We start from the raw sequence: 16,067 nt of genomic DNA on the forward strand, positions 1-16,067 counted from the left end.
CTCAAAAACTATTAAATATAGGAGCTTTAGCTTTCTTTTGTTATTTAGCTCTGATGAGGGGCTATCCATCAGGTCAACCAATCCCCCTCCCCCCATAAAAAAGACCCCCACCCAAACCACTACAATTTTGGGATGCACCTAGTAGCATGACATTTATTAGGAATAAAGACTTCTGAGTTATGGTGCATTTGTGCGTGCGGGGGTCATTATGTTGCTGCTATGCGGTATCTAGTTTTAATATGTTCTTGGCTACTGCCTGCAGCTTATTCTATCTGATTTCTGAACATTTTTTTCAATCAGGTTGTTTTTTGTTGTAGTAAATGATGTGTTTCTGAGTGTTTAGTTTAATTGGATAGTTAAGCAGAACTTTTGATCTTTTTAATACTGACCTGTGTTATGTTGTGTTATGTTTTGTTCTTGCAATTATATGAAATTTTATTTTTTTATTCCCATGTTCACAAGAAATGAGAAATTTATAACTTGTGTTCAAGAAACTCTAAAAAAAAAAAAGCAACAACAACTAAAAAGAGCCCAGATTACGAAAACTCAGATTTTGACAAAAACATGTTCTAACAACATTCTTGTTTCGGATATGTTAATCATTTTTAGTGTTTCATTCAGAGTATTAACTATGATTTTAATCCTTTTATTAGTGACTTTCTCAACTTCTTCACTCACCTGTACATCAAACCCAAACAACAAACAACGCAGGCCAGAACCATACCACCCAGCACAGTCGCAGCAGTACCAGCTGGTGAACCACYAGAGGCTGAAATGAATGGAATCATACTGGTTCAWTTAAGAAAAAAAAAACACTTTTATGAGTGATTTCAGTGAATATTTCTTCTTTTCCCTCTCACTCACCTACTGCTACACTGACTCTGGCGCTCGCCATGGCCAGGCTGATGTTATTAGCCAGTGAGATGTTGAGGCAGAAGACTCCGGTGTCGTTGAAGAACTGACGGAGGACCATCTGACAGTCTGGAGGGGGCGAGGCAGCRTTGCAGATGGTCTGTACCGGTGTGACACAGTTGGCATCGGAGATGATGGTGCACACCTGACTTGGCAGACTACAAGTGGGAGAGGGAAGAAGAAGAAATAATCAAAAGCAAGGTCAAGGAGGACAGGAAAATGATGAACGTGGAAGATTTGGTTCAGAGAAGACATTAACAACTGCAAATGCAAAGAGAGAGAGAGAGTAAAAGCCTGTAATGAAAGCTTGTACCCACCTTCCCTGACAGGAGATGGTGACATCCACAGCATTTTGGTCCGATGCCGTCGCCACTGACACAACGTTGGCCACCTGAACAATCTCCACACTTTCAATACCCTCTGCAGGGTTSAAGAAGGATCGTAAAAACGTGATTGAAAAGCTTTTTATTGTGGTGTTTTTAAAATTAGGTGCAGTTTTGTGATAGGTACCAGGGCAGAATGACACAACAACACTTACGGACAACATCCAGAGTTGTAGCRAGGGAGCCGTAGCGGTAGATCGGGCTGCAGTCGGCTGGGAGCTCCGGCGCTTGTCTTTTGGCCACAACCAGGGCAACCTGAGCTGGATCTGCTTCCACTTCAGCCTGAACTTCCTCCTCAGCCGGAGCCGCTTCCTCCTCACCTGTGTAACAGATTTAGCCTGAATGCTTTTTGTTTCTCTTTCTACTCTGTCGTAATTGAAACATGTGGTAGATCTTTACTTGTGGTGGCTTCAGTAGCAGCGACCACGTTTTCCGTCTCAGCATCAGCTGGAGCAGCCTCCTCTGYGGTTTCGGTGGCAGCGAGTGCGACGACATCACCAGCCGGTGCTTCGGTTTCAGCTTGGTCCACCTCTGTGGCGACGGCTGTAGCCTCGGCAGGTTCTACAGAGGCATCGGTAGCTTCCTGCTCTGCAGCTACTTCTGCCTCTGGGGCGACAGTGGCRCCCTCAAGCACATCAGCTGCAACAGCAGGAGCAGCTGAGGCGGCGGCATCAGCCACAGGCTCGTTTTCTGCAGCTGTCACGTCTTCAGCTGCTGCGGCGTCGGCCTCCTCTTCAGCAGCATCTGCCTCTCCAGCTGTGTCGGCAGGATCTTGCTCTGCTGGGACAACCGCTGCATCCACTCCTGCAGGAGCCACTGAAGCAACCTCCGCGGCCTCTGAGTCTGCGTCCGCAACGGGTTCCTCCTCAGGAGGCTGCACCGAGGCGGCGACGGGASTGGCATCAGAGGCAGGGACGTCCAGGGCAATCGCACCCTCTCCCTCGRACGATGCAGCTGCAGGGGTGGACGCCATGATGACCACAGCTGGRGCTGCTGAGGCATCAACGGGCACAACTGTAAGAAAAACAAACAAAAACTGAAATATTATGTCCAGAAACATTAAGCCGCCCCCCAGAACTATCATGTGGACTCTCACCAGCCGTGGGGTTCTGGCAGGAGTTGGGAATGCTCGCCATCAGGACCACCTGAGGTTTGAAGGTTCCCACTGAAAGGTAGGTGTGCGTGACGGTGCGCTCTCTGGAGATGAGCGTTCCGCTGTTGTCACCGAAGTCCCAGCTGAAGCTGATGTCGGCGCTGTTCAGGTACTGGCTGGGGTCGTGGAGGGCGACGGCGAAGGCGATTGCTTGGTTCTGGATGAAGTTCTGATCGTTCTGGTTTACATCGTTGACTTGAGACAGCGATATACTGAATGGAACTTGATCTAAAGACCAAAAAAAAGGAGCATCGTTGGGAGATTTACCAAAGGAAAAAAAGGGGATGAATGAACTTTTGGAATCGTAGCGCTCAGAAGACGCAGGCCACCTGTGATGGTGAAGACCGTGGAGGCGTAGCCGAGTGGGATGAACTTGTCCCGCCCTCGGCAGTGATAGATGACCACCTCCATGTTGTAGGAGCCCAGTGGGACGTTATCTGTCGCAATGGAGAGGGAGGAGGAAGGTCCATCTGCAACCTGCCAGAAACGCCCTCAAAAACAGGAACAAAATAACAAATGATTATTAAATCCTCATCAAACCAGTTTATTGTTGGTTCTTTGTGTGGAGATCTGGCATTTAAAGGTGACATAAAAATGTTTCAATGTAAAATTTGTGTGTTGTTGGAAACTATTTTAATATTTAGAGATCCACAATTTACAGCTGCTTCAGTAAAAAAAAAAGTCCAAAAGTGGCTTTTGCTTCAGTCAGAGTCTTTTAAATTTACCCCATGTTTTCCACACAAACACGTAGCGAGGTTTCCTGTTCTGGGTCACCGAAAAAGGTGTGCCATCAGGGAAAACTCCGGTCCACTCAGAGGTCTGGTCCGAATACACAGCCTGACCCTGTTGGTACTGACGCCCTGACAGAGGACAAAAACAAATATTTACAAATCTGACACATTTTCAGATAATAATCATATTTAGGAGTGAAAGGTTTTGAAATTATTTCCATTATTTCTTGTCCTGAACATTTCTTGATCATATTAAACCATGTTCTGTCTCGAACTCGGTCTTATCTCACCGTTGATGGTGCAGTTTTGCGCCCACACCACCTGGCCATCAGGCAGCGCCGTCTGGTTTGGTGGGAAATTAAGATTGATGGTAAAAGTTGATCTCGCTCCTGTCAGAGTGGGCGCGTCGTTCTTGAGGTCAAAGGTCACCTCACCACCTTGAAGAAAAAGGGTAAACCTAATTTAATAATTGTAGTAATAATTGCTTTCTTTTTTTAAATAGAAAAACCAAAAAGGTCTCACCAAACCAACAGTTTCTGAACCTCGGGTCTCCGTCCTGCCAAACTGGATACATCCGAGAGTTCCACGATCTGTAACGTGTGAACTGACTTCTCTGTCCTGCAAAAATAAATAAAATAAAATAAAATCATTAAGTCCCCCCAAAATATAAAACAAAATCAAGAGAAACAAAAGGAGCAAAAACACTAGTAACTGTTGGCAAAGTGTTGCTGTCACTCAAAGAACAGAAAATCAACTGTTTCCACTCAACTGAACTGAGTAAATGTAGCACATTTACTTTAAGTTGCCTTTATATAAATGTAAGGTAAATGTAAAATAWATGTTASCCTTACTCAATTCAGTTGAGTGGAAACAGTTTATTTTTTTAATTAAACCCAGTATATGTTTTATTTTTAACCAAAATGTTGGTTCTTAATGGGAGTAAAATGGCGGTGGGAGTCACACGGACCACAATCCCCCCTCAATCCCTTTCATGTGACTCTCAGCTGAGCACCAGTGAGGTGTGAGGGCCCCAGTCTCAGCTATAATAAAACCTGTTCCAAAAAAAAATAATTAATAGAAAACACTCACTTTAACAGGGTGAATGATTTTTACGTTTGTTTTCTCTTCCATTTTAAGCTCCAAGTTACCACACTTCAAATTCAATTCAAAAGTAATAAGAAAAACATTTATTGGWGTAAAATCAGATTTGTAGAAGCTAATATCCATGTTTCTGCTCTTACACAAAGTGTTTAGTGTGCAAGCGGCGCGAAACAAGCATGAGATGACAGATTTGATTTTTATGGGTCTAAACCATAAAAAAATCTAAAATAAACAAATAAAACACAATGTTGAGTTAATACATAATCATTTTAATTCTAAAAAAGTTATGTTGCTGTTTTTAAACTGTACTGGTGCAACATTTCACGTGTGACAGAGAAAAAAGAAAATCCTTTAAAAATTTAAGTTATTTTTATAAAATCTGTGAAAACTGAAAATCTGTTTATTAACATCWATTCATTGTAGGTGACTTTAAATCAAGAACATCCTTTAGTTGTAATTTGTAATGTTGTAATGATTACTTTAAATGGTAATTTCAGAACAATTAATGATTACATTTGTTTGTCTGTTTATATAAATGTATAATTTTAGATCTACTTACTTGTGGCCAGCACGGAGGTAAAAGCCAAAACGAGTAACGCCAAAGACCTCATTCTGTTTCCTGTCTGAGCCCAGATCCTCACCCTGCTGTCCTGAATCCCAAACAGACCTCAAACCTTAACCCCCCACCCCCTCAGTCTTTTTAAAACACCCCTGGACCTGAATTACCATAAAAAAAGTTCTGGCCTCTGACATCACTGGGAGTCCGCAGACTGGGACCCTCCCCTCGTTGACTTTTCGTCTGTTTGGTCAGAGCATTGTTGTTATTGTTTCCCCACCACCATCAACGATAATGCATCTGCTTGTGTTTGTCTGTTAGCAAAATATTTCATGAACCCATGAGTGCATTTTTAATGAAACTCTCTGAATGTAATAAATAAATTAAAGTAAAAACTTTTAGAGTCAGCCCAGTTCAAAATGGCCAAGTTGGGTATAGTAGTAGCTGAGAGTCGTCTTCGACACATACACTGAGTGTTAACAGACCTTTTAACAACTCATCAAAACATTTACAACCAAAGCAGCTGCTTTCAAGGAAACTACAGAACAGGAAAGGAGAACGCCTCAAGAACGTGTTTTTTGAAGTACAGTAAAAAGTTTTATAGTCAATAAAACTTTCTGTATGTGACGCTCGAACAGAGCTCAAGTGATGTCTGAATGTGAAATAAGACCTTGCAGCGATGCCTGCGTGGATGTCACAAGATTAGAGTGTGGAAGTTCATTCAAAAGCAGCTTTTTATTTCACATCCTGCTGTTCACCTTCCTGCTGCAGCTCACAGTAATACAGACTCAAACAAGTCCATGTGGAAGAGAAGTGGAGATGATAAAAAGTTAGGATACATGTGTCTTTTATCACAATCCAGCATTTTTTCTTATCTGGGGTTTTTCAGAAACTGTTTTCGAGTTGAAAGAATATTACTGAAGAAAAATACTCTTAATTTGTAAGTCAGTCAGGGATTGTTTCAGTGCAGATGTGTTCTGTTTCTAAACATATTAACTTTTGTGTAACCAGGCAAATCTGAGATCACAAATCTCTTGCAAGAGAGGCCTGAGTCTGAAGAACCCTATTAAGGTTATATTGCTTCACTTTACACCATAATCAAACATGTTTGTTTAAAATGATTTAAAAATTATGTTGAGGGTCTAAAAAAATCAGCATTAAAGTTGAAATAACTATAAAAATATAGCAGAAAGTAAATCAGTGGTGAAAAAAATGATGCATTTTATTTATCAGGATCAAAAGGACTGCAGTGTTCCCGTAGAAAAACCACATCCACTCAAGTCAAGAAAACTTGTGAAGGTGAAGTTTACAACTCAGGTGGCTTCATGAATAAAGACATGAAGACATGAGTAAATAAAAACCATGTGGATAAAAATAAAAATTTAGATTAAACTTTAGGCATAAAAGTAAATTTCAACAAACATGTCTGGCTCCAGTCTTTGCAGGGGCGGCACAAAGTGGGTGGAAAGTGTAAAAACACGTTTTAGAACATATGCGTCCATCTAGATGACTTATTTTTTATTTTTTTCAGAGGAGACCTGGCATATTTCAACAAAACAATAAAACACAATGTGCATCCATTACAACAGAGTGGCTTTCTAAGAAGAGTCCAGGCGTCCAGACCTTAAAAATCTTTGATCCACCATCCATCCATTCTCTAGCAATCACTGGGAAATAATAAATAAATAAATAAATAAATAAATAAATAAATAAATAAATAAATAAATAAATAAATAAATAAAAATCCACCAAGAAGACCCAGGATTATGTTAATTGTGCTTTATGTTGCATCTACTGTATACATAATAGATGAAAAAACATCAAATATAGAAAGACATTTTTAGCATTAATTTATTTTACTATAGTTCAACAACTTTTCCATGTATTATTTTTTAAAGAAAATTATATCACAGTCCAACAAATCATGTAAAAGAAGAAAAGCCTCATATATCCAATTATCTGATTTTAAAATAAGAAAACAGGAAAGATAATTAAAGTTAATTTTCTGTTCATCTTTTACACCAAAATCTAAGATTGCTGAAAAATACAAATTTAATTTTCTTGTCCCGAAAATCACGAGAAGAAGGCACTAAATTCAGAGACAAAAACATCTAAAGTGTGACCTTTTGGGCTGAATAAAATGTTAACAAGGGCCAGATTTGGTCCGCAGGCCTTGAGTTTTACACGTGGTTTATGAGATTTTACAAATCACAGCATTTTTTCAATTTGCATTTTACACAATGCAACTTTTTCAAATTGGTGTGTAGAAAATATTAGCATTCCTAACGTAAATATCAAAGTGAAGTTTTCAACAAAGCAATAATATTAAATTTTTTTACCACTCTTTACTACTTGTTTTTGTATTTTATGCATCTGAAATTGTACGTTTATGATTTTGTTTTAAGTGCAGAAGTAAAATTCCTTTCTCTGAGCACAGAGAGGTTCTCATCTCTGGTGGTTTTCCCGGTGACGATGCCTCATGGCAGAGAGACTCCACATGTGATCCCTCATGTGCTCACTGCACTGTTCAGGAGGAAATAAATCCCCCCCAAAGAGCACCTGACTCAACATACCACAAATAATCAACCTTTAGCTTCTTTTTTCTTCTTTCTCCACTTCACATTATCAGTGTTTGCTTCTAGACTGTGGGAGCAAACCCAAAAGCTTAAACAATCATTAAAAAGATTAGAATGTTCTCTGAACAAAAAGGTTGCTGGTTGGTGTATTTAAAAAAAGTAAAAGTAAAAAAGGATGAGGAACTGACTGTGGAAATAAAATAAAGGTTATTCAGAACCGCATCAATAAGGCCGTCTGGATCCAACCCCACAGGCAGATCGGTTCATGTCCTCAGCAGTGAGGTCGCCCTGATTTGTTCTGTTGTTCCGTAAAAAAGACTGAATTGCAATCAAGGTCAGGTGGCTGTGGTGGCCATCTTGAATTTAGTCGTCTCCAGAAGTTATTCAGTTGCATTCAACAAACCAAACCCAGCAACTGCACTATGGAGTCGTGGAAGAACATTTATGACAGTCAGGTTATGATTTTTACACAATAAAATGAAAAATGCTTGTTTTGTTGCAGCCCTGAGACATTCTTTCAGCTATAAATCAGCTGGGAGTTAAGCTGCAGGGCTTTGATCATGTGCAGAATTGTTATGAATGCTTTCTATGTCTGAACTGACAGAGAGTCTGTTCCTTCACACAGCAGAAAAAAACATCTGACTTATAGAAGATTCCCATCAGGTCATTGCATTTTAGACATATTCCAAACCTACACAACAGAACCTGCTGTGCCTTTAGTGTAAAGTTTATCACAGCCAAGAGATTAAACAGATCACATGGAGCACAGTTATTATGTCAAACACCAAACACAGCCCCTGGTCTGATTTCAACTTAGGCCTGTTTCATTGTGCACTGAAGAATTTTGATGCATTATTATTATTATTATTATTATTATTATTATTATTATTATTATTATTATTATTATTGTTGTTGTTGTTGTTGTTGTTGTTGTTGTTGTTGTTATTAGCAGAGTTTACAAAAAGACACTGCAGGAGTGTCCACATGACCAAAGAAACCATATGAAATGGAGCTACTATTTTAATTATACAAATGCATGTGTATCTGCATAATAATGCTGCCACTGATGCAAAGAAAGAAAGAAAGAAAGAAAGCTACCACTAGAGGGAGCCACTACCTATTCTGTGCGTACAGTTGAATACACCTCCATGATTCTGTACTATTCCATTCATTTAGTAGTGAGCATGTAAAAATAAACAAACCACGTTTTAATCAGTCCAGTTCCCTTACAGCTTTATGTTTATAAAAACTAAATTAATCTATCTTAGAATACTAAATAACATTTTCCCCCCAATAAGAAAGTGTAAACAAATATTAAAGTATGAACAAGTAAATGCAAACAAAACTGATGACACAAACAGGCACAATGTCAACTAAATGAACATAACAATAAGGACAAAAAGGAAAATAAAATGTAAAATGAAGAAAATTAAATATTTAAAAAATGCTAAATAAATCCCTGTACAAATAAAATACATTGCCACTCAAGCTCTGATAAAAAATTGTTTGTTTTTTAGACAATGTTTTACTCAAAAACAAAAAATACATCAATACATTATCTTAATAACAATGAATAGTCTATTTTCTTTCACATAAACCTCGTCCCATGAGGACTACGTCATCATTAGTTGACCATGTGACATTTGAGGGGCGCTTAATGGTTGTCTCCGTCTCGTCCCGAATTAATCAGGAATCTAAACACTACTGAGACAAAAATGAAAAGCCCATTATAAGAACTCGACAATGTATGTCTCATTTATTGCAATTTCAAGAAAAGATGCTGCTTGTTGTGCGATAAAACATAAAAAATAAAATAACATACCACCCATCTAAAAAGGATCGGTGTATGGTGGAGACAAAAACGAACGCACCCGGCCCAACGCGGGAAACGTGTTGGTTCGCTGAGAAACAACAGAATCAATTCGCTTCCCTTCAATTTTACGCGTACAACGAACAGGCTCTACAAATGTGAATGGTTTTGTTTTGGAGAGCCGCGTTTTGACCTGAGAACGTTTATTTTCCGAAGGGTGATCCGTCGTCCTCCCGCTCTGGCGTTTCCGGACTGTGTGAAGTTAGCCGGGGCAGTTGTTATTTTCTGTCGGTCCCCGCTTAGCTGCTGCTGCTGGTGTAGCCTCCGCGCGAGCGGCTCTGTTAGCTTCCACACAAAGAGCGAGTTTTAAACAGCTGAACCCCGAAACTCTTCTACAAGATGGATGCATTTCAGAAGGTGGAGAAGATAGGAGAAGGGACGTATGGAGTGGTTTACAAAGCCAAGAACAAACTGACCGGAGAAACTGTTGCTCTGAAGAAAATCCGACTGGACACGTAAGTTAACCTCTCAGCGCTACAAGCTAACGCTCAGTGCAGCTAAAAACAACACACACCAAGTTATGTTTAATATCTGATAACTTCCTGTGACAGGAGTATAAAAACTGTAGTATTTGTTACTTCTAGAACGATTTCTCCTGTAACCTATAAATAAAAATCTAATGTGTAATCCAAAACTGACCACATTATTTTTCTTGACGGAAGAGCTTTTTAAAACCTCACATCATTTGTTTAACCTAAAAAAATAACCACCTGTAATAAGATGGTGACAAAATATCAATAATGCTTTATTCAATGTAAACCCTAAATCTGTGCTTTTTAAATTATTTGGCTTTTGATCCACAACATGATAGTGACCGAGGTTTGTGACTTTATTACTGTTTGAAATAAACTTTTATTAAAACTATATTTAAAATGCAAATATCACATTAATGTATAACTACTATCTTAATTCTTGTAACAAATATAGTGGAAAATATGCTACGAGCAGTGATTTTTACATGCAAGTGTAAATACTTGAAAAAGTTTGGGGGATGTTTTGTGACAAAAGGTGGCAGCGAAGGTCAAATGAAGGGTTTTAAGAAAGTAGTGAGATCCACTCTGTTGGATGGTTTGGAGACAGTGATGACAAAAAGCCAGGAGACAACTGGAAGTGGYAGAGATGAAGATGTTGAGGTTCTGCTTGGGAGTGACAAAGATGGATAAGATTGGGAATGAGATCATTACAGCACAGGTTGAAGGACTGGGAGATAAACCAGACTGAGACGGTGTGGACATGTCCAGAGGTGGGACAGTGAGTATACTGGTAGAAGGATGTTAGAGATGCAGCTGCTAGGGGGGAAAAAACCATAGGGGAGATATATGGATGCAGCCAGAGAGGACATGGAGGTAGTTGGAGTGAGGACAGAGTGAGATGGAGCAGGATGACTCACTATGTGACAACCCCTGAAGAAAAGGGGAAAAAACAACACTTTGAAAACCACCGGCTTAGAAGTCTCAGCATGTTTTAAAGACTTATGAAAGATAGTAAATCTGTAATACACATGCTTTTATTTTGAAGCTTTACAGTTTTAGTAGTCTGCTTAACTGGGTGTCAAATTATCAACACTCTCAAACTGTCATAATTTATGAGAATGTAGTTTATTGATAAATAATATATCAGATCATCATTCATTGAGGTGTAATTATCAGAGGAGTTTAGGTGACATTACTATAAGCCTAAAAACTCATTTTACTGTGTTTTTCTTACTTCAGGGAAACAGAAGGTGTTCCAAGCACGGCCATCCGRGAAATTTCACTTCTCAAAGAACTCAGTCATCCAAATATTGTCAAGTAAGTTCTTAACTTTAGAATCTGAATTCAGTTTGTATTTCTTGTGTCTGATGTTATTATTACTTTCTAATGTATTTTTAGACTACGGGATGTCATCCACACAGAAAACAAACTCTACCTTGTTTTTGAGTTCCTCCATCAGGATCTGAAAAAGTTCATGGACTCCTCATCAGTCACTGGTATCCCACTGCCTTTGGTTAAGGTGTTTATCACTTCAGATTGCTTAGAACACTTGAAATGTTATAGATTTATGTTCTGTGGATGTTTGAGGGATTTTTCTTTCTGTGTTTTTTAGAGTTATCTCTTCCAGTTGCTGCAAGGCCTGGCCTTCTGCCACTCTCACAGAGTTCTCCATCGAGAYCTGAAGCCCCAGAACCTCCTGATCAACGCGCAGGGTGAGATCAAGCTGGCTGACTTTGGTCTGGCGAGAGCCTTTGGGGTCCCTGTACGCACATACACACACGAGGTAGGCAGTTTAACCAGGTTCACACAATCTTTTTTTTTTTCCTCCTACATTTATCATCAGAATTAACTATTTTCTCTGATTTTCTCTTTGTTTTAGTCTGGATGTTTATGGTTAAAATAAAGCTTTATGTTTTTGGTTGCTTGTCTTAAATTTTCAGGTGGTGACACTGTGGTACAGAGCACCAGAGATCCTCCTGGGCTGCAAATACTACTCCACAGCTGTGGACATCTGGAGTCTGGGGTGCATCTTTGCTGAAATGGTATTGGTCCCCTCCTCATAAATCAGAAAAAGTATGACGTATCTAATGTTGTCTAACTGGCAGGTCTGTGTCCACAGATCACCAGGAGGGCTTTGTTCCCYGGTGACTCTGAGATAGATCAGTTGTTTAGAATCTTCCGCACACTGGGGACTCCTGATGAGACCGTCTGGCCCGGAGTCACGTCRATGCCAGACTACAAACCATCGTTTCCCAAGTGGGCTCAGCAGGATCTATCCAAAGTGGTGCCTCTTCTTGATGAGGATGGACGAGAACTGCTGGGAGTAAGCACGTGAATTTAATTATTTTCAAAAACCTAATGAGCAAAAAGAATGTTTTAATTGACTGGATTTTTCATTTTCTTTTCAGGAAATGCTGTGTTATGATCCAAACAAACGGATTTCTGCCAAGAATGCTCTTGTACATCGGTTTTTCCGGGACGTCACCATGCCAGCTCCTCAACTGAGGCTTTAATTTGTTCGAAGACGYCAGGGTGTTTAAATGTCATTAATATCTGAGCAATAAGGACCACGCTTGCCTCGCTACAGATCAGAACCTTGGGCAGTCAGAGAACCTGGACACTGCAGGATCTGTACGATTCTTCATTATCAAAAAGCCTTAAAGAAGCTGGATGTCCTGAAAGTTGTGTTATTTCAGGCGTCATGTTATAAACGTTCCAAGTGTTGAAGCTGTAATTTCTAATTCACRTATTTATGTGCAGCTGCCAAACTTCATCTGTTGTTTGTGATTTGGGACTCATTGAGGTCAGTTCAGACCGCCTCCCACTGAGTTCTTCCTGAATAAAATGTTTTAGCTTGTAGACGTTCAAAAGCAAATATTCGAAGGGTTAGAACTAAACGTTTGTGGGTTTGTGCACAAATGTATCTACATGCTTTGTAAGATRAACTATTGAACAGTTGGTGCTTAAAAGAACCTGAGATTACAGCAGTTTTTTTTTCCTCAAAGTTGAATTTTCTGTCAGTTCTTTGCACTATTTGGGTCCAAATCATCTGAAGTGTGTTTTATAGCCACATCTTTTCTTATAACTGAAGTTCYGCTATAAAAGCYTGTTTTAACACCATTTTTTCAGAATGAAGTTTGCTGTTGCAACTTTTTTTTTTAATTTCAGATTTTATTCAAACCTAATGCACAGTTTTATAGAAATTGTTTATATATAGTTGAACAAAATAAACATTTTTAAAAGTTTGTTGATGGTTGTATGAATACATTATCAGTTCAACAGGAAAACTGCAAAAGTAGAAACTCTTAATTTGAAGGATCAGCAGAGTTTTATACTGGAGGTGAGTTCATCCATCCATTAGTTCTGCTGCCTTCTTGAGTCATGGAGAGCTGGTACCGCTCCAACAGAGGGTAAATGTGTCCGGGAACATCCTGGACCCAATTATAGACTCGGAGACGGTTCTCTGAGGACTCTTACATTTCCAATGTTGCTCTGTAGGAATCAGGGCGGCCAGTGGTCAGTTTATGGAATTACATAAAAGTAGTTACTGATAAAAACATTTTAATAATTGATTTTGAAGAAAAACAATTGTACTACTTCTCATGASTGTCTTTGATGATGTCTTTAAGTTAAACATTGTTAAATTAATTGTCACACTTAGCAAAAAATAAATATATAAAGCAATAGAATCATTTGAACTGGGGGCTGTGGAGAGTAAAGAAACTATCAATATCTTACCTGTTGTAGATTGCTTTTAATGTCCGCAGTTTGGAGAAATTGATTTCAATTCTGACAGGGTTGACAAAAAAAAAATCTAATTTTCTATGTCCAAAATCCTTCAGTTTGATAACAAATACACATAAAGATGCAACTTTATAAGTGGTCACACTGAACAAACTTGTAGTAATCCATTTGTCTCAGCAGACTCGTGCGTAAGCAGATGCTTTATTTACAAACACAGACAGTCAATGCTCATGAATCTTACAGGGAGAAGTGTTCATAACTCCAACCAGGTGTAGCGGAGCAAGATAGTTCAACTGTTGACAGGTGTAGCTAAGATTTGTTTTTCAAAATTAACAAACAAAATAAAACGAGCACAATTAAACAAAGGGATATGTGTAGATATAAAGAAATGCATTTGGTTAAAAGCCAATTAAATAGACGTTCACACACTTCTTATTTTAATGTGAAATGTGTGTGTGGATGTGTTTCTGCTACATCACGGGGTCCATTTTTTGTGGGGAYCCAATGCTCCTTATGGGAACCAAAGCCTGGACCCAGCGGGTACGGATGCCGATTTTGGGTGGTGGGGTACTGGTTTAGGTTTAAAGGTCAGAGTTAGGCTATAGAAATTAAATGAATGGAAGTCCATGCAAGACGTTGGAGCAGCAAATCCTAATGTTTAAAGTTGTTTGTAATGACTGCTGAGGGCGTTAATCTGGTGACATTTGGAWTTCTAAAAATAATAACATTTTAAATAAGTTACATTATTAAGATGTGTTGTTGTCTTAAGGTATRGTCTGGTGACTGGGTGAACATGTGCACCTGGCACAGGTGTTTGAATCAGACKTTCTGGTGACATGTGGGTGTTTATGTTTCATCTCAAAATGAGATTTGTTTAATTTGATGCAACAAAAAGCTATTGTATATTTGGATTTTCTGTATATTACACAGACCCTAAAACTATCCTATAAATGCGRTAATAATCACATACCTGGCAACCCTGATCCATTTATYACTTCAAAAATGACCAGATTATTCCTTTATTGTTGCATCATTTTTGTTCTTGTGTGAAATCTACGGTGGATTTTAAATTCTGTTTTGGGTTTTAACTGAAATAGAACAGATGCCACACATGTGAATATAGTAAAAACAAAACAAAACAAAAAAACATCAAAATATAAATCAGGCCTGGTTTGGTGTCGTTCAGCTCAAATTTCTAACTTCTGTTTCATGATAAGTTTGTAGAGGATCTGGTAGCCGTCATCCCAGGCGTACAGCAGCTGCTCCTGCGGGTTGTACTTCAGACTGGAGTGAGATCCGTAGCGTTTTGGGAAGTAAACCAGAGGCGCCTCTTCATTCGTCACCATGTCGTTCACGTCAAACACGCACTGCACTCGGGAGCGCCCGGGCTGCATGGTGTTGTAGACCACATACAGGGTGCCGCAGATGACGAAGCCCACCTCGGCATTCTCCCTCGGACAGTTCGTTTCCCACATCTGCTCGACATCCAACGAGTTGCTGTCCATTTTCACCAGAGAGATGTGCCTCTCRTTCTGCTGCGTGGCGTAAATGGCCCACAGGCCCTCTTCGTCCACGGCCAGGTCTATGAGCGTGTTGGGGTTCAGGCCGTACACGGGGATGTGGTCCTGCTCTGGAAACACCACGCTGTCTGTAACCGACTTATTCCTCAGGTCGTATTTGACCACCATTATCTCCTCGGCCTGGGTTATGTAGTACACGTGGTTGTTGTAGACCACGTGACCCGTTCCCCTCCAGGCCGATGGGAGCTTCACGTYGGTGGACAGAGAGAAGCCCTGCGAGCGGGTGAAGTCTTTGACAGTAGCAAACTCGTTGATGGTGTCCTCGGCTGTCCCGTTGAAGACGAAGACCTTCCCCGWGGCGCCGCTGGTGTCTTTGGTCCACATGCCCTTCGACCCTCCGACTCGCTTCAGGATCTTCATGGCTTTTATACTGGAGATCATGTCGCTGCAGTCTGAAAATGAGATGTGATTAAAGTTTTTAAAATGTTTAAAGAACATTAGTTAACATTAAGTTGATTAAAAATTCTTATTTATGTAAAATTCTGAAATGAAGCTAATAACTCACTGAACTTATTTGAGTATTTGTTCTTACAAATCTTTCAGCTGAATTAAATGCTAAGTTGTGTCAGTTAAAGTGATTTGGCTTGGTTATTTGGTTGAACAGTTTGGGATGACACTAAACAAGGTCCGTTTTTTTGTTTTCTGCTGCTTATCCGGGGTCGGGTCGCGGGRGCAGCAGCCTAAGCAGAGAGACCCAGACTTCCCTCTCCCCAGACACTTGGGCCAGCTCATCCGGGGAAATCCCAAGGTGTTCCCAGGCCAGCCAGGATACATAGTCCCTCTAACGTGTCCCAGGTCTTCCTCTGGGTCTCCTCCCAGTGGGACATGCCCAGAACACCTCACCAGGGAGGAGTCCAGGAGGCATCCTAACCAGATGAACCACCAACTGGCTCCTTTCGACGTGGAGGAGCAGCGGCTCTACTCTGAGTCCCTCCTGGATGACHRAGCTTCTCACCCTATCTCTAAGGGAGAGTCCAGACACCCTGCG

The 16,067-nt window shown here is 40.0% G+C and overlaps 3 protein-coding genes across 3 annotated transcripts in view; 1 reads left to right on the top strand and 2 right to left on the bottom strand.

Annotated features, from left to right (window-relative positions):
- The window catches only part of pmela (premelanosome protein a), a 6,783-nt gene extending 1,867 nt beyond the window's left edge, over positions 1–4,916 (bottom strand). Inside the window, exons 1-11 of the mRNA XM_013999476.1 lie at positions 4,840–4,916; positions 3,702–3,797; positions 3,470–3,616; positions 3,174–3,308; positions 2,778–2,939; positions 2,392–2,676; positions 1,695–2,309; positions 1,451–1,615; positions 1,230–1,332; positions 865–1,070; positions 679–769 (exon numbers count right to left, since the gene is read on the bottom strand). Of these exons, the coding sequence (XP_013854930.1) occupies positions 679–769; positions 865–1,070; positions 1,230–1,332; positions 1,451–1,615; positions 1,695–2,309; positions 2,392–2,676; positions 2,778–2,939; positions 3,174–3,308; positions 3,470–3,616; positions 3,702–3,797; positions 4,840–4,891 (2,057 nt within the window). The 5' untranslated portion in view covers positions 4,892–4,916. The remainder of the gene's footprint in view (positions 1–678; positions 770–864; positions 1,071–1,229; positions 1,333–1,450; positions 1,616–1,694; positions 2,310–2,391; positions 2,677–2,777; positions 2,940–3,173; positions 3,309–3,469; positions 3,617–3,701; positions 3,798–4,839) is intronic.
- Positions 4,917–9,277: 4,361 nt separating this feature from the next.
- On the top strand, positions 9,278–13,000 carry cdk2 (cyclin dependent kinase 2). The gene is made up of 7 exons (XM_013999477.1): positions 9,278–9,737; positions 10,995–11,072; positions 11,154–11,274; positions 11,368–11,538; positions 11,696–11,797; positions 11,875–12,078; positions 12,164–13,000. Exons 1-7 carry the CDS (start codon positions 9,622–9,624, stop codon positions 12,266–12,268), a joined length of 897 nt encoding a protein of 298 aa, XP_013854931.1. The 5' UTR covers positions 9,278–9,621; the 3' UTR covers positions 12,269–13,000.
- A 299-nt stretch (positions 13,001–13,299) lies between these two features.
- On the bottom strand, positions 13,300–15,473 carry LOC106510760 (olfactomedin-like protein 3A; the record flags this gene model as incomplete). The annotated part of the gene is given in 1 exon segment (XM_013999478.1): positions 13,300–15,473. A coding segment is annotated over 1 exon segment (774 nt). The 3' UTR covers positions 13,300–14,686.
- Between the last annotated feature and the right edge of the window lie 594 nt (positions 15,474–16,067).

This window comes from Austrofundulus limnaeus, unplaced genomic scaffold, assembly GCF_001266775.1.
Source record: "Austrofundulus limnaeus strain Quisiro unplaced genomic scaffold, Austrofundulus_limnaeus-1.0 Scaffold2306, whole genome shotgun sequence".
NCBI lineage: Eukaryota > Metazoa > Chordata > Actinopteri > Cyprinodontiformes > Rivulidae > Austrofundulus > Austrofundulus limnaeus.